Below are 23,864 nucleotides of genomic sequence, written 5' to 3' on the forward strand. Positions count from 1 at the left end.
ATGCACATGATAATGTATGAGAGATGTTGCCCTTTGAAGTTATGAAAAGGTAAGGTTGGATTACAAATTGAAATTACAACTAACAAAACATAACTACATAATAAACAACAACAATGTAGTAAATGAAAATTTCAACTCACAAAAAAAACACTTTGGAAACATCGACAGGGATGTACTTCACTCATTCATTTATTTATTCTCGCAATAGCAATGTCATTTAAAGTTATAGGTGGATGTTTTTCAAAAGGTCATAACAAACGGAATGTATAATTAGAAGAATAATACATCTTAAGTGTTTTGGACAGTCAGTTAATTACTATTATTACTATAACAGTATTAACGTTCCTTTCATGCTCACTTTATATTTTCAGCCTAAGACATGAAGTATGCATTTGACTGTACTGGTGTGATACAATGTTTGTTGTTGTTGCTGTTATTGTTGCTGTTATTGTTGCTGTTGTTGTTGTTGTTGTTGTTGTTGTTGTTGTTGTTGATGATGATGATGATGACGATGATGATTTTGTTGTTGAGATATTTCTGATACAGTACTGTGTACCACGAGATAGGATATTTCTGATACAGTACTGTTCGGCACAATATAGGATATTTCTGATACAGTACTGTGTAGCACAAGATAAAATATTTCTGATACAGTACTGTTCGGCACAATATGGGATATTTCTGATACAGTACTGTGTAGCACGAGATAGGATATTTCTGATACAGTACTGTGTAGCACAAGATAGAATATTTCTGATACAGTACTGTTCGGCACAATATGGGATATTTCTGATACAGTACTGTGTAGCACGAGATAGGATATTTCTGATACAGTACTGTTCGGCACAATATAGGATATTTCTAATACAGTACTGTGTAGCACAAGATAGGATATTTCTGATACAGTACTGTTCGGCACAATATGGGATATTTCTGATACAGTACTGTGTAGCACAAGATAGGATATTTCTGATACAGCACTGTTCGCCATAATATGGGATATTTCTGATACAGTACTATGTAGCACAAGATATGATATTTCTGATACAGCATGCAGCACTGTTCGGCACAATATGGGATATTTCTGATACAGTACTGTTCAGCATAATATACAATATTTCTGATACAGTACTGTGTAGCACAAGATAGGATATTTCTGATACAGCACTGTTCGGCACAATATGGGATATTTCTGATACAGTACTATGTAGCACAAGATAGGATATTTCTGATACAGCACTGTTCGGCACAATATGGGATATTTCTGATACAGTACTATGTAGCACAAGATAGGATATTTCTGATACAGTACTGTTCGGCATAATATACGATATTTCTGATACAGTACTGTTCAGCATAATATACGATATTTCTGATACAGTACTGTATATACTATAGTATATTTCTGATGTAATAATCTCATGTAAGATCACATACATGTAGTAGCATGACTTCTGATACTCCAATGAACAGCTGTTTCAATAAGGCAATGTGATAGGATTTGTAAAGCAATGTACAATCAACAAATACCTGCCCTTTAACCAAAGAACAGAAAGAGTAGTAACCCTGATTAAAAATAGATGTACAAAATAATTTACAATAAGAATGCACACAGTGAAAGTATGCAAACAATCTAAGGCATGACATTGCATATTTGGTGTATGTTAAAAAAAAAAAAGAATTCACAGCAAACTCTGCTAATTATGTTCCTTTCACAATAATTCACAACTGTTGCATTGTAATTATATCTCAATGGATTGCCTGCCTTACATTACCACAGAGTATCTCCTATTTGCTTTAAGACAGGGGACAACACAGTAATTTGCAGACAAATTTCTTGTTTCTTGACTTAAATTTTTTTAGGCTGTACTCATTGCAATGGTTACCCAGTACATTAACACTATGCTAAGGTGGATGTTGCATAAATGGATTAGGTAAGGAGAGGAATAGTTTTTCAAGAGCAAGCTACTCGTACTAGGGTATGGATACTTGATTAGTAATCGGCAGAATGTTGTATCCTTTGATCTAGATGTACTGTCTTCAAAACACAATCTAATATAATATATTATTTACATTCTTATTTATTAATCATTGGGTGGCTCGTTAAAGAACTTTTTCTAAATTGGCAAATTATAGCTGTGTAAAAAATAGCATACTGATGGTATTAACTGGGTATGCAAGACTATTTATAGTTTCCTTTTACCTGGTTATTAGTAATTTATTACTTACTGACTGGAAATAGTACAAAATGTTCCATCAGAAATCCATATTTCTATATTTGTAATGGACACTATCCATCACAATGTTTCTAAAACATTAGAATGTCTTATTCATGTCATTTTAACAGATACTTCCTGTCAGAAATAGATGTTCAAAACATCAGAAATCCATATTTCTAGAGTTACCCATCACAATGTTTCTAAAACATTAGAATGTCTTATTCATGTCATTTTAACAGATACTTCCTGTCAGAAATAGATGTTCAAAACATCAGAAATACATATTTCTGTCATCTCAAGTAGACATATTTTTAAATCATCAGAACTCCCCATTTTTAACATCTGTAATTATAAGATTCTACCCATCATCATCAAAATAGATTGTTAAAATATCACATTCCGTACCTCTACCATATTTAACAGGCACTTTCCATCACAACAATTTTTTTCAACAGTTTTATATTTCTGTCATTTGTAATAGACACTACATGTACCCACCACAACATATTTTGAAAACATCAGAAATCCATACTTCTATCATTTCAAAACAGACATTACCCATCATAATATATTTTCTAAACATCAGAATCCAAATTTTCTATTATTTCAAAAAAATCTTCCATCAAAATAGATTTTCAAACAACAGATTCCAAACCTCTATCATTTTATCAGACACTACCCATCATAACAATTTTTTACAACAGAGTTTGATATTTCTATCATTTGCAACAGACAATATTCATCATAATAAAGAATTTGAAAACATCAGAAATCCATATTTCTATCATTTCAAAACAGACATTTCTGATCATGTTAATTTCTAATCAAAATGGTAATAGATTTTCAGAAACACTGGAAATTCATATCTTTATGATTTATGAGACACTGTCCCATCCTAATGATGATGATAGCATGTTAGATCTACACATTACGCTCAGCATGACATTATGTAACACCGCAGAAATCTTTCATGTTTCATGTATCTACAGCGCTGTATGAAGGCATTTGTACAGAGAACCATACAATCTATGAGATCAACAAAGAGACCCAAGGTTAATATGCAAAATAAAATTTATATGTGATTTCATCTATCACCAAGGAACCTTCTGGGATATTTTTTCAAACCAAAGGAAGATTGTTTGTTCCAGAATGACAATATCTGTGACACACACACCTTTTAAAATGATCTCCATTCCATTTCATTTCATATTCATTACTATATTTCCAATTTTGGAATGTACATCATATTGAGAAGCACTCTGAAATGATACAACCGATATGTATGATTTAGAGATCAACTGTCTCTCTGTTTTGTTGCTAACTATTATAAATGGAGTTTATACAATGATGAATGCTAGTACAGAGTGGCATGTTAAAATATAAATCTTGCACTTTTAAAACTGAGATCTTCCCACGTGGTAATTGGAATTTAATCCAACACCTTTTCAAGCACAGTGCAAGGTTTCATAACCTAAAGTGTCAATTAGTACACATCACCTGGTCCAAGTAAGCTGCTGAACACACCCAATTCAGAATGTGGCAATAGGGAAAAAAAATGTTGCCTTTTACGCTGGAATTTAATCAAACATCTTTGCAAGTCACAGGACAACATTTGAAAACCCTATAGTGTCTGTTGCCACACAGCATTCAGTAAGCCATTGATCACATCCAGAGGGAGGGGGGGGGGGGTGAAGTCATCTGCAGTAATCTAGTCTTTGGAGTCCACTAATAACACCTCACACATGATTTACACATCATACTTCAATACTTGTTCCTAACCTTGTCATCTGTCTTATCCTATCTCTCCATAAATTCCCCCTATTCACAATCCAACAAGTCTTCAGAGCATTGCACTTCTTACACAAGTACCATCAAAATCTCCAAATTAACCACTGTGACTTGTTTTGATGTTATCTCTGCTGGAAAGAACAACCTTTTGGCATATCAGTTGTAATTTACAGTGAAAATGACAGTGGGAATATATACCGTCACACTAGAGACGACATCCTTGTCTGCCAAAAGATAGTAAACCTATCCGTTGGTAATTTGTCAGTTAATCTAGTAGAACTAGTGCATGAAATAAATGATGGCAGGTGACATCAGTGATATCATCAGTATCATCAATACAGTACCATCATTCTACTATAACACAGTATTAACTTAATAACAGTTTTGTCATTCCCTCTTAATTTATTTCCCCCATACCTAGATTTTACTCGGTCACATGGGCACTCCTTTCTTCAGCAGTGTCTATTCAAGTGAGTTTTCTATGTTCAAGATTGTTACACCGGGGTCAAATATCCAAGTCACTTCTTGAGATCTGTCTTCTAAAAAGACCTACCAGTGAGACACTCCAGGCTACTGCCTTCCTAGGTTTCACCCATAACATATGAGCTCAATATAGAAAATACACCAACTTTGCTTCGGGCTTTACTTTCATAAATATAGCATATTGCTACAAGGAAGAAATCCAAGAAGTTTGCATCTACATAATACTAATAACTTCTGATTTAGGATTTAGTTGAACTGCCATTTCTTCTTGCATATGAACAAGGACCAAATGTTTTGCATAAGAAGTGAAGTTTAATTTGATACGATTTAGGAAGTTATATATGGGGGGGGGGGGGGGGGGGGGGGGAAGGGGTTAGAATAAGCCATGAGAAGGGTAGTATTAGTACACTACTTTGAAGGTGTATAAGGTCCAAACTGTCATGTTGGCATAGCAACAGACAAAATAACACAACAGTTCATAAAATAACACATTTGTACAAAGAAGATTCATGCAATATACACAGCACTACAAGCCAAGCCCTGTGTACTTGAATGTACCATAAGGTGTATCACTGTATGTAACAGTGACGAAATCATGAACAATATAAAATTACTTTAACATGTCGGTTATACATATGTGTTGACAAACCCCATTCATTACCACACCCATTATTCTAAAAGTGTGGCAAAATATTTTCCCTTTATAATGTCCACGTACAGAGAGTCAACTGTACATAAAATGCAAACATTAATCATTATCAAATCTATATAGCTCTTTATTCTATTTTGGAGAACTTCACAAACAGTGTGTACAGCATTGCACATCATTCCTAAGTTTACAGACTTTGACAATCAATGACTCAAACACATATATTTATGATTATTAAAATGATTACGTCTTAAAAAGTCAACCCATAGCTATAACTTGTACAGCCAACACTTACACTTTTTGTCATATAACCTTAGCATTTGGGTGTTTGAGACACACACAATTCTTGTTCGAAACACACACAATCCTTGTTCGAAACACACACAATCCTGGTCATAAGACCTTAGCATTTGCCGTTTTGTGCAACAATTTACTCTAAAACAGGACACATCAAAAGATGCGGCAGTTCCAGGCGACAAAACAAACACTCCAGTCGAAACCACACCAACTTGTGTCTGCTTCAACTCTCATTGACGGAACCCTTGATGTCTTCTGTTTTAGAGTAAATTGTTGCAGAAAACAACCAAATGCTAAGGTCTTATGACCAGAATTGAGGTGTTCGAAACACACTGAATCCTGGTCATAAGAGTTTAGCATTTGGGCATTTTCTGCAACATTTTACTCTAAAACAGCACATATCAAAGGGCCGTCAACACGGATTGACAGTTCGGGTAGTCTACAGGACGGGTGTTTTCGGTGACCAACAATTCTGACTCTCCGACGCGTCGCGACGCCCCAGCAGTGGCAGTCGCTAGATCATGGATTGGTGGGTACCTTGGCTTGTTAGCGAAATTTCATATGTACCCCTTTTCCAGTTAATATTTCAATGAAAAAGAACCCCCCCCCCTTTTTTTTTTCATATAGTGAATCTGGGAGAAAATCACTTCAAAAACCCGAAATCCGGGAAGTTTTACCTTCAACTAGCTCTTGATTTCTATGCTACGGGGTTTCGACACGTCGTGTCATAACGTAGCGTATAAATCCAGAGCTATACCTTCAACGACGCCTAATCCTTACAGAGAGAGAGAGAGAGAGAGAGAGAGAGAGAGAGAGAGAGAGAGAGAGAGAGAGAGAGAGAGAGAGAGAGAGAGAGAGAGAGAGAGAGAGAGAGAGAGAGAGAGAGAGAGAGAGAGAGAGAGAGAGAGAGAGAGAGAGAGAGAGAGAGAGAGAGAGAGAGAGAGAGAGAGAGAGAGAGAGAGAGAGAGAGAGAGAGAGAGAGAGAGAGAGAGAGAGAGAGAGAGAGAGAGAGAGAGAGAGAAGTGGGGCATCGTACCCATATTCTCGGAGGGTGATCTGAAAAAGTACCCCCTTTTTACGATTCCATGGACCGAGATGACCGACGAGATGCGAAACATCCATTGGACCGCGACCAAGAAAACAGGTCGTAAATTGTGATATTGCGATTTTGAAGAGTCACTTTCACGGTAGTCATGCTCGCAGACGGTGTACGCGTTTCGCTCAAGGGACGACTTACTCCGTATGCAAGCAGGACTACTATCACGGCAGAGTACCATATATATTAAATTTGGATGAAGAATCATTGAAGTTTGAGCGTATCATACACCACTTTTTAAAATTTGATGTAGACACTGGACGTACGTACTCTACGAAAAGACACAGCGAGAGAGGGGTGAAAAAGGAGACACGAGAAATATCAGTGGAAAGCGGGATGGTCACCGAAAACACTGGACATCGCGTAGTAGACGTCTACTGACTGCTCGAGCGCTCTCTTCAACGTTGAAAGCGGCATTTGAGAGTTAATGTCAACAATTTACTCTGTTCGACAGACCAGAAGTTGGTGTGTCTTAGACACCACACGAAATTGTAACAGTGTGTAAAGCAGGATGCTTTGAAGAAGTCACCTCCGACTAACGCATCTTTTGATGTGTTCTGTGTTAGAGTAAATTGTAGCATAAAACGTCAAATGCTAAGGTCTTATGACCAGGATTCAGTGTGTCTCAAACAAGGATTGTGTGTGTTTCAAACAAGAATTGTGTGTGTCTCAAACACCCAAATGCTAAGGTTATATGACAAAAAGTGTATTAATGTTACATTTGATTTAGGAGTAACTTGATAGAAATACAAAATAACAAAGCTAATTAAGAACCTCTTGATCCACACCTGGGAATTTTATCGATTCCTTATCATTCTCCTAGCATTCCATCATAATTACATAGATAATAGGTAGTTTGGCAGCTGTGATCAATCTGTTAGCATAACCAGTTGAAGTTTTTGATTAAAACCAACTGCAGGTCCCTTTATTCTTTAGAAAGTAATCACTAACTCCTATGACTGGTTCCATTCTTCAATTAGGGCAAACTGCCAGACTTGCTCTCTAAAGGCAATCACAAACTCCCATGAACACAGGTCACTTTTCAATATTAAAACAAACTGCCAGTCTTGTGTCTCCATACAGCAATCAGTAACTCCTGAGACCCACTTCCGGTTTTCAATTAAAACAAACTATAATAGTACTAGTCTAGCGACTCTTTGAAGGAAATCATTAAGTCATAAGTCCAATTCCCCTTTAACCAATTAAAACACTGCTGGCAGTCACAGTCTCTGAACACAATCACTGACTCCCTACACGGAATTCCAGTCTATGACACTGACCAAAGAAAGCATGGGTAAACACTTGACACAAGAAAGGAGTCACATAGTTACCACAATGTTGTTCCATTAATTTCAGACATATATCTTTCTTTTTTTAAACTTTTGATAGTTAATATCAGACTTGATGCCTAATTTTAAATTAGACATCAAGTAAATTTTACCAAGTTTATCTGCTACAACCTCCGGTAAAACTGCTACCAATTAAAGACACTTACAACTATAACTAAGTATTCACAAGGACTTGTGAAGAGTTCTTACATAGACTTGACTTCATTCAGCAATATTCATAAACGTATACTCGACAAAGTTTTCGGTTCCACACATGGCAACCTATTACACCAGCAACAATGTTTCAGCAAGTAATACCATATAAAAAAAGTCAACCTATAAAAGGTCTATCGTATTTACTTCAAAATATCAAAAAATAATGCATCATTAATTAGCTGTGTCATGTCCAATCTGATTAAAATCTGATGTGCAATGTAGTGTACATGGCGCTTTTTGGCTGTTACGTTTACTGTTGCTTGTTCTTTTGTGAGCGACCGTTACATACATCTGACACAATACCATAGGTTTTCCCAGGCCATGTGAGAGCACTGAGTGAATTCATTCAATGAATGAGAATGTGTAATGCGCCAAAACATACAGGTACAGTACTTCAAAGTGCTCTGTTCGAAAAGAGCACAACCACAGAACGCAGACAATTATGTTATCATTACTGTTTGGGGTTCTCTTTCTTTCAATTTTGAACGTTAAGTGTTATATTGTATGACGGATTCTGGTTGGCTAATTATAAGTAGATTCAGGAAGATCTATGGTATTGTGTCAGATTATGTAACAGGCGCTCACAAAATAACAAACAGCAGTAAACATAACAGCCAAAAAAAGAAACAGAATCGTGTGTACACTACATCAGATTTTAATCAGATGGTGTCATGTCCTGAGATAACAGATATTGCCAAGACCATTAGCCTGGAATCCATCTGTTGTATAGAATTAGAAACTGTATTAATGTTGTGTAGTACATATGGGTTCCTGACAACATGCCAATCAACGGACTACAGCAATCTCTGCTTTCTGGTATGACATCAGTATACTAAGGAATGCTAGTAACTTGTTGTACTTGGGCTATAAAACTATAAATACCCATCAGATAAAATACCACTGATCTACTCCAAAGAGATTTCCCACAGCATGATAGTGGGTGAGAAGGTCAAAAACAGGCCAAAGCAGTCACATCTGTGTTTTCAGAGCATTTCTATTTTCATAAATATACATACAAGCTACATGTGCATTTACTAATACAATCCACAAAAGCTTTGCATTTCTAATAATGGATATACCGTATTACCAGAATGAGATGTTGCTGGATGTTGGAGTAAAGGCAATCAACTAACAAATCATAAACACACTCGCTCCGGTCCAATTGTATGCTATTCCTGTTTTATCTTTATTCCTATGACTCATGTGTTCATTTCCTGCAAGGGGTACTGATATACTATAAACTTTTATTGCGATATGAATCAGTAAACCAAGAATGAGAGTGTAGAGCACATGTCAAGAAATTTGTCACAGGAGGGGCATACACTGTCAGCTTACTTGTCCATCCTTACTAGACAGATTCTTGTCAAGACAAGACAAGATATACATAAGGATAAATAAGCAGTACAACTTCTACAAGTGGTAGTAAAGTACTTACTTGACAATACCAATAATACAGCGAGTCAAAGTACTCATAAACTACACAAGTACATGTCAATAACCTTTTATTTTTTTATCTACACAAATATTGCTACTGGATGTGTAATTATTACACCTTATAATACTCAAATATTGAGTGTTTTCTAAAAATTAACTGAACATTACTGTATTAAATGGTCTCAAAATCTAATAACCTCCATCATCTCAAAATATTTGCATACACACACCCTTACACAATATACACATACACATACACATACACATACATACATACACATACATACATACATACATACATACATACATACATACATACATACATACATACATACATACATACACACACACACATACATACATACACATACAGATACACACACACACACACACACACACACACACACACACACACACACACACACACACACACACACACACACATACATACACATATACATACATTTACAAACTTCAGTCATAATGTAATGTACTTTCAAAAAGCCACTTTAGCTATCAAGAGGCCACTGAATGGTTGCTTCCGTACTCAATACTCTAAAGGATATGGTACTCATATGACAATCTATCCTGGGGCTACTAGTCATACAAACTATATTATATACTTCTGTAAATGGATAAAGTAATCAACTTAGTCAAACTATTAACCCTGACTACATGTGTACATGTGCTTGAGAGAACAGCTGACACAATGTAATCGCTATGACTACCAGTAGTGGTATCCCACAACAGTTACCCTACATGACAATGGATTATGTAACCGAGTGACAGTGATATCCTGAAAATGAAATATAATTTGCACTGTTGTTCTTCTTGCTAACTTTGTTTCTATTTCAACAAGCTACCCCACCCCTAGTATTCAGTCTAAAAGGTAACAAAGTTAAGTTACCATAATGCTTGCATAGTCCGTTCTTGCGACCAGTTAAAAGTACTTGTGCAATGTATATTTTTTTCTTCCTCTATTCACCATTACCCTCATAAAGTAACACAACAAGCAATATGTCACTGTCGAATCCCAACTTTACTGGTACCTCATGACAGATATTATGTAAAATGACATCATGCAATATTCAAATACAACTTTTGCACGTTGTAATGTTTTATCAATATGAAACGTGAGCAACAAATTCTACACATCAAATTATTCCTGAATTTCCATTGATACTACTGGTAAAAAAAAAATACATCCATAGAAATTCTCCACATTGTACATTTTCATTTGTCAATTGTGGATGTTATGTTTAGTGCATCAACACACATATTCAGTTACCATAAACTAGTGTTCAGCAGTCTATTTTTAACACCTTCTAGATTTTACCACAAAATCCTAACCAGCTAATTGTCAGAAAGTCTATATCATTTACATGTATAAATACGACATATCTTCTCATTTTTCATTCTGCTTCATCTCATATTTTAACCCCCCTGGAAGTTTTCCTTTTTCTCTTTTGACAGCTAGCAATATTTTCTTGTAAATGTGTTTGCCTTTTTGGAACAGACTATATTTATATGACGCCTAGTCTGTGTGTATATATATATATATATAGTCTCTGGTGTTTCTCTCCTTAACTGAAAGACACCCCTATATGTGTAAATCTGTTAGCCATCCACCAATAGAGTCTTGCCTCTGTAGCTGTTGTTATTAATAGATTATGGTGTGCTGTAATGGCTTTCTCTGCCAGTCACATATACGATTAATCACTTACTAGGCTATCTCTACTCCATTAGAGGATGACAGCTTATGATCTTAGACTTAGGTAAGCGTGTGTTTTATTCGTTATTTTGTCACATCTGCAGTATATGTGCGCTGTGTAGAAGGACTAGTATCCATACTATAGCTGTTTTCATTTAGTTAAAACTAGTATACATGTATGTAATGCCACTGGTAGTTTCAGACACTTGGTATCTGTGCATGAATGTTTGTATGTTTTTTATGGCGGTTCAGTCTCCCTGTATTTGATAGTGGCATTGTAACTTTAGTGAAACAGTTGGAGGTCAGGATGTATAGTGATTGCCACACCACATACCGTATAGTCACTGCATTCCAAGTACTAACTGTAGTAATATGTACACAACAAAGAGATAGGGATAGCTATGTATGTAGGTCAACCTGTATACATTGCCTTCACTTCACGTTTGTTTTGATGAAGTGCAAGAACTTTTGTACATCTGAACTGAATAACATTCTAAAGTTCATTACAAGGATTGAATTACAGTGCAAAGCGCAGAATTTTAACTGCTGTATGTTTTTAAGACTTTGCTAAACGTATAAAATAAGTGTAACTAAAAGTTCTCAAAGTTTGTCAAAACTTCAAATCCCTAGTTTTGTTTGCTATTGGTTAAAGCTTCTCTGAGTTAGCCATCCCATTCCAACCCTAAAACTTCCATACAGAAATATGAACATGTTTTTCATATTGAATAACTGGAATACAAACTCACCATATAAATAACATATAATTTACTAGAGTTGGTTTTCCGCTACTCTTTGAATTACTATAAACTCATAACCACAAATCAAACTAGGCAATTTATCTATATGAACTACCTTATGCTACCACTTGAAATTAATATGGAAATTTAATGTATAAGGCAACTCATTTGAAATCTGTTCTTTGGAGTTTTAATACATATTGTGTTTGAATGTACCGATATTACATTATCTATCTAGTTAGAGTTTGCATGGCACAATACACTCAAGATCAAGATCCAATTATGTGTACTTTAATACCAGCAGAATTAAGTTAAACTAATGATATTGCACAAATGTCATGATGGGGGGGGGGGGGGGTCTTTCACTAAGAACAGCAGCATACAAATGAACTATGAATTCCATGTAAAAAAAAAAGTCATACAATGGAAGAGATATCAATCGTAATACTTGGTGTCAATAGAAAAGATCAACACACTACATGTAGTCTAGATGCAATCCAGGGCTCAAATCTCAAGAGATTCGGATAGCATGCAGACTACACAAACTATCGTTCTGTACATTCACTTACTTATTTATGAAAAAAACGGTGCACACTGTCGACAACAGTGAAAACCATTCCTAAAAAGATAAATGAAAATCACTTATGTTTTGTTAAAACTCTTAGGTAGGAGTTATTTATGAAAAGTTGGACAACCAGGCTTTGAAAACACACATTCTGCTCTTAGAATATTAATAAGATGATACTAACTTGCAGGTAGTAGTAACTACATGTATAGTGGAAATATATTACAGGCCATTGAAGAAATCAACTGGGACAAGTTTAATACAGCATAGGAAGTGTGACATGATATGTATGTGTATGTGTACTACCATATTGAAAATGACCTTTGCTAGTAATTATATACATGCCATATGCCCTCAGATGGGCCATGAATTCACTACTGGATTATGATCTACGTCAGAGATTAGTGTTTTGGAGGAAAGCCGAGGAGGTGGTATTTTTTACAAACTTAATCTATTGACCTGATCATAATAGTCACACAAGCAGAACAAATTTGGAATTTGATTTCATAGCAGAAACACTTCAAATATGTGGTATGCACGCACCCAATATTTCTTCGGATATGATACTGATATATCTTCTGTCATCGGAGAGTAACAGACTTTGCTTTTATTTTATGTCACCACTGTTTGTTATTTAGTCCATTAAGTGCAGTACTGGACTGTGAATTATTTGCACCGGATTCTGTTTTGGAAAGTGTACAGTCTAAACAAACCATATAAAATCCATGTCAGTGGTGATTTATTGATGGATAAAAAAGACACCTTAAATAATGATTCAATGGCTACTTTTGCTGATGGAATCTTACTGAAACATTGAATACATACACACATCATGATAGTATTCCACTTACAGAAAAACAAACATCAAGACATGCCTTCAGTACAGCTGGTGACAACTGGAATTCTTGACATGCAATACTAACTGTTGCCAACTGAACAAAAATAACAAAAAAGGAGACATGGACACTCAAAAAGTTTCAACGCAAACTGACTGTACAGTAGATACAAATCTGTATTCATATCACGGAGTAAAAGGTTGGGGTTAGGTTTAAGATAGAAATACTAGAAGCTGGATTCTACTCCCTTTGATTTGTATCATACACCACAAGTGACCACTGTTCTACACATGCCAAACAATAGCTATCAACTTTATGCCAAGTATCGCATTGCCAGGCTTGTCCTACCAATATGTAAACCCCCTCTAGCTATTCAGCTGTCTCACACCAGTTACGATGTCTTTGGGAATGTTTTATTACATTCTACCACACAGAAGCAGCACTGTTGGAGAATGTGTATGTAAACTGATGGTGGAGTCTTAAAATATTCCAAGGTGGTTTGTTTCACTGTATCAGCAGGAGCTGGTCTAAGTGTTTTCTGCTCATCATATCACCAGCAGCTGGTGTTCGATCCTAGTGATAGGAAAGGCATAATATGCAATCATTATCAGTGCAAGCTTTATCATTCCGAAATAAAACAAATATAAATAAATAAAAGTTGAAATAATCAATTGAAACATGGGCGTTATCCATTATTATAATGGGATTGATGTTTTCAATACAAAGATATACTTTCAATAAAATAGGAAGGTGATTTTTTAAAAATCCAGTCTCCTAAAACTGTCCACTCCTAATGTACTTAAATACCACAGTGCGGTGTTGAATAGCTTGGAAAGAAGTTCATCTACATGTACAATGTTATAATGCAGTGTTTTTACTAAAGTTGGGGAACCCCGGTAACAAAAAGGGGGAATACGCTAAAAGTGGGATAGTTTCCAATGCATTATACTATAATTTTGGTGGGGAACCCTGTAAAATGACAGGGGAACTCGGGTAGATTTTACCTATTTTTATCACCCTTAAGAAAAACACTGATAATGTCTTGGACAGTTGAAATTCATATACCATAATACACATAGCTTGAATAATATCAACTATAATAGTATAAAGGCTGAAGTGTGTGACTTGTAATATTCTGTCTAGACATGTATATCTATATACACAGTGTATATCCTTACAGTACTACTATACTACATAGAGGTAAACGAGTTAGCAAAGCTGAAATTCTGATCTCCATAAAGTGATCTAAAATAACGTTCATTAACTTTGTACTATGTCTGTCACTGCTTGTATTACCTGGGTTATTTATAGATCAGGATTTGTGTGTCAAAGTCACTTAGAGTCACTGAAAGCACACGGAATGTTGTTAACGTTGAATAGGCAGCAATCTGAACTGAGTGATAGTAATTATCTGACCAGACCGAACCGCATTCAATTTTATCTGTATAACCTTTGTACATGAATGGTGTATAATGTTCAATTTATCATACTGTATTGCATTAACACGCTTTCTCACAAGTAGATCCTTTCATATATACAATATACACTGTTGAAGAAATCAGCTTTTCCACTCAAATATGATGTACAGCTCTACCTATTATTGGATACAGCAAGATTACTTTCTCAATTTACGCTGACCCTGTTACCCTCTGCCGATGCACTATTGACAACTAATCTAAAATCCCACATTAAAAGAAAGTGAACCCAACCTCGTTCATACCCTATTGATTATATTTTCATTACAAATGTAATTTTTTCCATCAAAATCATATATTTAGTTTTACCAATATTATTAGATTCAATCAATGTGGTTTGATACTTTCCCTTGATGCTAATACTTTCTTAAGTAATAGAAATGGAAACAACGTTATCTTCCTTAGAACTTCCATATTTGAATTAAATCAAGTTCTGAATATATTTTCATAACTTTTAAAACTTATATAAAAAAGTTTCTTGTGTTACTAAAGATAGGACAAAATACTTGAATGCGTGTTCATAAATGAAGACATCCCCATATTATATTATATGAATATATTATGAAGAGTCTTTAGAAATTAATATTTATACCAAGGGGTGGATAGGCAAATCTTGGTGAAATGTTGCCATTATAGCAAGAACAATAACAAGTTACTAGCATGAATTTCCTATACCCTTCTCTTAAAGGAAATAGCAGAACTTAAACTTAAATCAGAAGGTCAAATTGATCTCCAAGTTCAACATCAGTGTTGACATCATATGTTCTTGTGGTTATCATATCAATGTATAATACCTTAAACCCCCCCCCCCTCGTAATTTGTAAAATGACAAATGCAAACATGGTCATGATCATTAAAAGCTTCTTTGACAAGGTCAGTTGAGGTGACATTGCATCTGTTCACATCCCTGACCTGTCCACAATATATAGCTAAGTTATGTAGTGTCTCAACCCGGAGGTACATTTCTCCAGTATTCAATATTCAAACGCAAGTTGCAAGCGGTCATCGATTGACAAACAGTATACACCATGTAATTATAAATTTCCACTGATAACCTATCGCTCTGAGCACTCAACGGGATAGCCAAACTATTGCAGCTTGCTAGTGACGTCAAACTATAAGTCGCGGGGCCTTCAGGGGGCCTTCTCGCTACCGTCAAACGACAAGCACGACATTTGATGCCGACTACTAAAACTGAAATTATCCGAAACACTAGCTGGCCGATGGGCGGAACGCACGACCTGCTACTCAACTCAGTGGGTCTCTACGTTATTTCTACATTCATTCTATAACTGCGTATGTGTTATGAGGCAAGGTCGATCCTTAGAAAGACCAAGTGACAACCTAGACTTCCCCGTTTCGATTTCAGCGGACCCCTATCAAGTGATTAACTGCATGCCAGGCGCGCCGTTCATAGTTCAGACTAAAAACAGTGTTGTTAACATGGCTGCGCTTCGCTGCATCAAAACTTTGTCAAAATATACAAAATGGAGCCACATAAAAAGGTAAGAAAATAGTGAGTAACCTTGTACGAGTGAGGACAAACGGACTGGCCGTTGTTTTGAATTGTCGAACGAGCGAGTCCGAAGAAGTACCGTCAACACTGCTATCATCATTTTCTTGTGTATTTCCGTAGAATACTTTGGTTACAGGTGATACCAGCTTCCTGACTCCACGTGCAGTCGAGTTTCCCATGGTTTCAAGTACAGAATATCGTAAATAACGGCAAAACATTATATTGTCGACTGTGATTTCATTCGATGAGCAGCCATGTTGTCGTGCCGTTTGTTTGCTGTTTCTCGACTCCAAGAACTTCGTGCTATCCTCAGAAAAAAATCGCTCCTTTTCTTGGGATTATGAAACTTTAGCCTGGAATCCATGTGGATTTGGGATTTTAAAGTTTGCTTTCCAAAAAAAAAAAAATACCAATCCGCATAGATTCCAGGCTAACGAAACTTACACTGTGAAAAAGTTACAATCGATCGATGCGTATAAATATTACATGTTTCGCTGACTCTAAAATTTCAATAACAATGCGTCTGAAATCTAAAGCAAATCATAGCACTCTGGATTTAAAGTCGTATTAAAGTATGATTTAAGCTATGGCGACCATAAAGCGACCAACTATTCCCGTCAGAAACAGCAACCGCAAACACGTACCAGAAAATTGTAATATATACACCCAATTTTTTAATTACCATCTCAAGTTTTTATATTAATAATAATACTATATAGCATTTATAAAAGAAGAACATCTGTAAAGAGAGAGATGTGTTAAGTTTATCTTCTCGAGAGGAGTTGTCTATTAAATTAAAAAGTAAACAAATCGTTACAGGCATACATGCGTACACAGTGACCCACATCTACCCTTCATGCTACACAAAACAAAACATCGAGGTCATATTAAAATGAGAATATAACATTTGATTAAAAACAAGAGTAAGCAGTGGGCACTGAACCGTTTTCAGCCTATTTTCCCCAAATTTCATGACAACTTTTTTCCCATCCATGTGATACTTCAGAAATCAGAAAAGACATCTATCTAGTAGCTGAGGACCTCCGCTTGGTTGATTTCGACTCACTATGTGCGACTTTGTCCTCGCAACTCAAAAGAGTAAGTTGAGAGGACATAGCGAACTCAACCAAGCGAATGCAATGTCCTATTAAAGTTCTAATGTAGTTATACATCGTTCCTATCCAATTTGTATTCTTCATTGTTTGACAGAAGATGTATTAAAGACACTCTATACCCGGAAGTTTGATTTATTTAGCCTCTCCACGAAGCATAAATGAGGAAAATAATGATTAGTAGATTAATAACGATTAGTAGATTAATAACAACCCGAATAAAGGACCTAGACACAGTTCCATTCATATATATTTCATTTCTTATTCATAAATTATGTAGTATTATTGATGGAGGTTGTCCATCATATCCAGTGCATAGGGGCGTTTAATATTTCTTAGATTATTGTTTTCCTGGTCTACTGGCTAAATATAACAACCTTTTTGACTATATATTCCTACTAGTAAGGAAATGTTCTTTCTACTAGTAGTAAGCCTTATAGAGATTGATATATTTGAAGCAGCAGGATTCATACGATATTTTCTTAAGAAAACAACAGTCTGAGCAATAATACGTGTACCCCTGTGATCCAGCGATCGTTTCATTACAAATAATTATTAAATAATAATTATTAAATTGGCAAAAGTGTTAGAATAGGAACTGTACTATTCAGATGGATAGCGATATGGTTTAGTTGTGATTCCTATGTTGTTTTATATAATTATTATATATCCATCGGGCTTTATAAAATAGAGTAGTGTATCCATTGCACACAGACAAGCAAACAGGCAGGCACCCCACCCACGCACGCACACAGACAGACAGACAGACAGACAGACAGACAGACAGACAGACAGACAGACAGACAGACAGACAGACAGACAGACAGACAGACAGACAATTTTTATATATTGGGGATTTTGACGTCTTACATTTGTAGTTTAGTTTAAGTCAACGTAAAAGTATCAGGTATCACGACATTTACAAGTAGTTGAGGTGTTGTTTTCATATAAGACATTCGCACATACTATCGATTGCAAATATTGCTATAAGTCAGGAATCCACACTGTCCTGTCCTACTGTAATTTTAGGAAATAAATACCGGATAGCCAATCGCGGGAATTCCAGACTACATTCCAATATGATTCATAGGGTTTAGCTTATATAAGGTCATTTCATAACCTTTGTCTTGTTTGAAATCATTTATGATGCACTACATATATATGTAATTTTTTTTATTATTTACGACCAAGACAGTCTTCCTAATTACATGTATTAAAATCTCAAATCAAAACTTTTCCTACAATCATTACGACAATATATTCATCTCTTCCCAGAATTATAAATATATAAGACACGGAGTAAAAAGATGAATTATATAACATGATAACAGGAATAGTGTTTTAGTAACAACAGGAATTCCACATACGGCATCCTGAATTATACAAGGAAATAACTGTACAGCGATATAACTTTAGAATCGCTATGGACACGACAACCATTGAGGAAGGCGCTTTATGAATGTGTACTTTACTATTACAATTTATGAAATCCGATTAAAAGGTTTGAACGCACAACTTAAAAAAAATAATATGTTGTGTGACCTTTCACCTTCACTTTTCTCTCGTACGTTTTCTTCTTCCAACCCACACCACCCCCGCGATTTGATCAATTTCCGACGGCTTTCCTTTTTTTTCTGCACCTCCCATTTCTCGAAAATGTAGTATTAAGCAAAATCTCACCACATTGACATTATATTTGGCAAGGAATAATTTAACAATGCGTGAAAATATATAAACTAATGTGCAAACAGAAATTTACATTAAATTGACAGTCTGTAACTGGGATTCTGAGTCCCGACTAAAGTCGGTGTACAAATATATTTATCATTTACGGATTCCTAGTAAATGCTTCTTCCTATACATAATTGAATATTTTTTTGGTAGTTGGTATTTCAAATAACCACGATAGCCATGAAGATAAAGAACTTGCTCCTTTTTAATAACACAAACTAATATCATGTAATGTAATAGGGATTAAACTGTCTATATCACATCAACACAGAAATCGTATCACCAAACATATAAACGATACCGTTTGGCATTACGATCATGTCAAAACATGTATATTGTGAACATTTTAGTTGACTTAAATGTGAAAAAAGACAACTACAAGAATGTTGGTGTACCCAATCGTGTACGATGAAGAGTTGATATCCCTTTACATGTAAACACAGCCTATCGTTATTTCTATAGATACAGTGAATAGACAAGTCCGACGTAAAAGATGATTGCTTACGGTTCAATAGCCCCATGTCAAAGTTCAACCCAAGGACATGCATGCATGTATATGTGACGATATTCATAGCGTAAATACTGATAACATTTTCACTCAAAAACAAACTTCAAATTTCATTCACCCCAAAATATTTGAAAATTTCACTGATTTCAATGTTATTTTGCAGTTATAAATTTGTGTAGATTGCCATATGGGCAAAATATCAAGTGTGACATATGAAACCACACGGAATTAGTTTTGGTTGACTCGTTTAATGTAAGACGCACGTCCCACCTTTTTATAAAGTTTTTCATTAATTAGCGTGATAGTTTTTATGATATTCGATAGTCAGTAATGAAATACAATGGTGAAACAAACGGAAAACAACAACATGCCATGGCGTACATTCTGTTATCAATTTTATACCACCAGCCAGCCAACCCACAGAGTGTTAACATTTATTAATCAATCATCGGTTTCGGCACAATGTTTTGATCTTGGAAAGTTAATTCACGAAGGTTTATTATTCTCTTTGAAGTTGTTTGTCGTTAAAATTAGTGTGTTGTTGTGACATATGCCGAGATAATATTGATATTAATAGTTTTATTGTCTGTGTTTGTAAAATTGTCTGGTAGCGGCACATCTATAAAGAAAAAACCACACAAAGCAATAAAATATATAAATTATTAGAGTGGGTTTTTGATGATAAATGTTACTATTGAATACTAACGTTTTACCGACTAGCCATCAGTCTTTCAGTAACGTGATAAAAACAGGTTTTATATAAAACCACAGTCGCTTGTGGGCCGTGGGCCGTGGGCTGTGGGCCATGGGCTGTGGTCCACAGGGACGTGTATTTAATTGCTTTAGATTGTTGTTTAGGAAAATATCACACGAATCCTGCTACTATAAATGTGTCGATACATTCAGGTACAGTTTTCAGATACGGGTAGAAGAAATATATTCAACGTTATTATATTTAGCCTGTAGACAAGGTAAACAACAATCTAAGAAACACTACGCGTCCCTGTGCTGTGTAAATTATAGTCAGCCGATATTGAACGTCTTGATCGATTGTATGAAGTCCTATATCTCGCTTACCGTATATTTGTGTATTACCATATTTTACTTATTTATTTAATTAATTAATTAATTATCTATTAACTTATTTATTTTATAATTGGCATATTTACGTTCAATGAGTGGTAAAATTATAAATATCACACTTTGATTACAAACTTGTTCAATATATGATCACGGTCCACTTCAAGTGACTGTGACAGAAACTCGTAGCTTCTCGTAAAGCACGTTACGCCAGCAGTGCGAAACTGGTCCCGATATTGGCAGCTATTGTGGTAGCGATATCCGTTACTTTCACAAAATTGCCACTGTAGATTCGTGCCATATGTAAGCTTACACTTTACTTGCCGTTTTACATGTTTTAGATCGCTGTAACCTTTGACATCGTGTTGACATCATGTAACCAACAGCTGGGGTTTGTCTCTATAAAGATACAACAGAACTTCATCGTAACTAACCGAATGTTAACATAAATGCACTTGAAGTTGCCCTGCAAGCTTGAATGCCGGACATTTTTTTTGTAATGACAAATTGCAGCAAGGACATGTGTCAGAAAATCATAATACTACCAAAGGCTCAATGCAAATAATTTGCAATCATTTACATATATCAAAATGTACGTGTGTATGTAAACGTACCAGGATACATATAAATGGGTCATATGCATATGGTATTTGGGAGTATGTTTATTGTCAATGTGCAACAGCGGATTTAGTGCTGATAATTTACTAGATATGGTATCCTCGATAAAACCCACTTGAGTTGTGCATGTGACCAAAAGATAACATAATTACATTTACAAAGTAGTAAGTACTCGAGCTTCGGCATACATAATCAATAAAATTAAAACTGAATATGTATTTTCATAAAAGGTAACAGATAGCATTCTATGTATAGCTTATTATGTCATACAGTTGGCAACATTGCATTGTTCGGGTGTTACACTATTGTCTAATTTGGAGTCATTCTTGAGTATCGCTGAAGTATCGATTTCATAAAAGGCTTCACCAGCTCGACCAGCTCTTATCACGTGGTCTCTTTGTGTGAACTTCCCCGTTTCTCCACGTTGTTGAAAATCGTTCATAATTGATCCCTGTAAGTTGTTAGAAATCGATAGTCATTCTGAAATAAAATGTCAACATCTTTTCTTAATTTTGTGCAATCATTGAGAAATCACGATTTTTTAAAAAACATGAATAGAAGAAACAAAAACTTTGACTCTACAATCAGGTTTTCAGATCACATTAGTGGAAAAACTAGTTCACGAAATACAAAGAAATATTTCATGAAATATGTAAGCTATTCGGACACAAGATTTCAGAAATGGTTTCATCACACATTGTCACCATTGCGGTTGTTTTTTTAATTTGAGAAGAACGAAATATAGATTACAACTTAACGGATTTTTTTTTTGTTTTTAAGAGATGATGTTTATTGGAGTCAGAAGAAACAGTTAACATCACTGGAAACATTTGGCTGTAAAATGTTGCATTTCAGAAATGAATTCCTTTACATTTCCTTTATACTGTCACTGTAGCAACTTAACGTAACCTAGAGTTTGCATACTTTTAAGAAAGGGAGTAAGAAAATAGGAATAAAGTGGAAAGAAAAGACGAAATATTTATCCCTTCTTCCTGTACTGTAACATTCTATACATATTTGTCTTCGTGCTTCACATTCATACTGTACTAGTAGTGCTACCAATTCAACTCTACCACAGCATTCTCTCCTAGGGTATGTCTAATATGTAGGGCGAACAGCCACAGGCATTTCTCCAATTCAATATCATCAGTGATATGATATTGGTGTCCATGAACTATATCAAATATAGTTGGTGGGGAATCTTTTCAAGCAAAGAAAAGTGAAAGAGTGATAAAAAAAAAACCAGTCAGATCAAAAAAGAAATACGGACGGTGATATCACAGTTGGATTTTGACTGAGAACGTGTGGATAGATCAGAGTGAGTATAGATACTTCATACTCTCTGCTAGTGCCCTATCTAAATTGGACGCTGATGGTAAAGTATCGATGGATAATTCATTATCTCTATGTTACCCCGTCTGCCTATATAGTACTTCGGCAAGACGACGCCATTTTAACAAGTATCCAGACAAGTGCCTTCCCTTAAGCTTAGAGAAAATAGTAATTTCCTGCGATGTCTGAAATATTAAATTGTTCAATATATATAAGTCTTAGGTCTCCTACGTGAAGAAGTCTCCTGATAGAGTACAGAGACATCGTTAACCACGAGTTCACAAAGTCGTCCACGGCAGGGAGCAGTCTTATTCAGTGAATACAAAAAACATATTTTCGTCCAATCCGTCTCGTTGACATTGCCGTATTTTGTAGTCAGATATGCGTGATTAATATATGCTAATCACGAGAGCAATGTAGTCTCTTTTGACCCCTCTGTTATCTGAGCCGCTCTTCATGTCATGGATAGCGCACGCTTTTTTTTCAGTACGTTCAAAAAAATGAAAGTTGTATCGGGATCAAGACCCCAATAAATACGGACAGAACGTACTGCTGCATTATTACTTATAACTGGTGATCTAATTCAATCATAGAAAATATTTCAGGAATAAATTATAGATTCTTTTCTCGTTAGATTTCTTTTTTCGTCATTTCTTTTGACAACACAGGTTGCGTTGAACAACTTGAATAGAAAATTGCCAATTTTGTATTCATCGCGCGTTGTAAATCCCAAATAATATTAAATACAATGATCGTTACTAGCAAATATAGCTATAGGAAAGACGTAAACTGCACGTTTTTATATGGTAATCTGGATTATTGTATGATACATCGCATATGTTATCAGAATATTTGCATGGAGGTGTTAGTATGGGGGTCAAATTTCATTTATTATGTAGATTTGGGGGTAAATGTCTAAACATCAATCAAACTACTCAACGGTTAATCAAATAAAAAGTACATAAAAATGACACGTTTTGCAAGTACACGTACATCCACAATGTATTATTTTTTTTATTAAACCCTGGACTTCCAGGTGCCAAGGTTGTCCATATCAGATAAGTTATAGTCACGTGGTTTACAGATGACATAACAAGGTATGAATGAATGAATGAATGAATGAATGAATGAAT

General features: G+C 35.4%; 2 protein-coding genes across 4 annotated transcripts in view; one reads left to right on the top strand and one right to left on the bottom strand.

The window, feature by feature from the left end:
- Window positions 1-16,605, bottom strand: part of LOC144436938 (tumor suppressor candidate 2-like) — a 70,124-nt gene extending 53,519 nt beyond the window's left edge. Inside the window, exon 1 of the mRNA XM_078125809.1 lies at window positions 16,360-16,605. Coding sequence (XP_077981935.1) covers window positions 16,360-16,568 — 209 coding nt within the window. The 5' untranslated portion in view covers window positions 16,569-16,605. The remainder of the gene's footprint in view (window positions 1-16,359) is intronic.
- LOC144436901 (uncharacterized) overlaps window positions 1-23,864 on the top strand; it is a 76,982-nt gene that overhangs the window by 44,143 nt on the left and 8,975 nt on the right. Inside the window, exon 1 of one of the 3 annotated variants that reach the window (XM_078125799.1) lies at window positions 16,144-16,339. The exons of the other annotated variants lie outside the window; for them this stretch is intronic. The gene's annotated coding sequence lies outside the window, so the exon portion shown is untranslated. Of the gene's footprint in view, window positions 1-16,143; window positions 16,340-23,864 lie in introns of those variants that run through there. 3 annotated transcript variants of the gene reach the window in all.

This window comes from Glandiceps talaboti, chromosome 1 (assembly GCF_964340395.1).
Source record: "Glandiceps talaboti chromosome 1, keGlaTala1.1, whole genome shotgun sequence".
Classification (NCBI taxonomy): domain Eukaryota; kingdom Metazoa; phylum Hemichordata; class Enteropneusta; family Spengelidae; genus Glandiceps; species Glandiceps talaboti.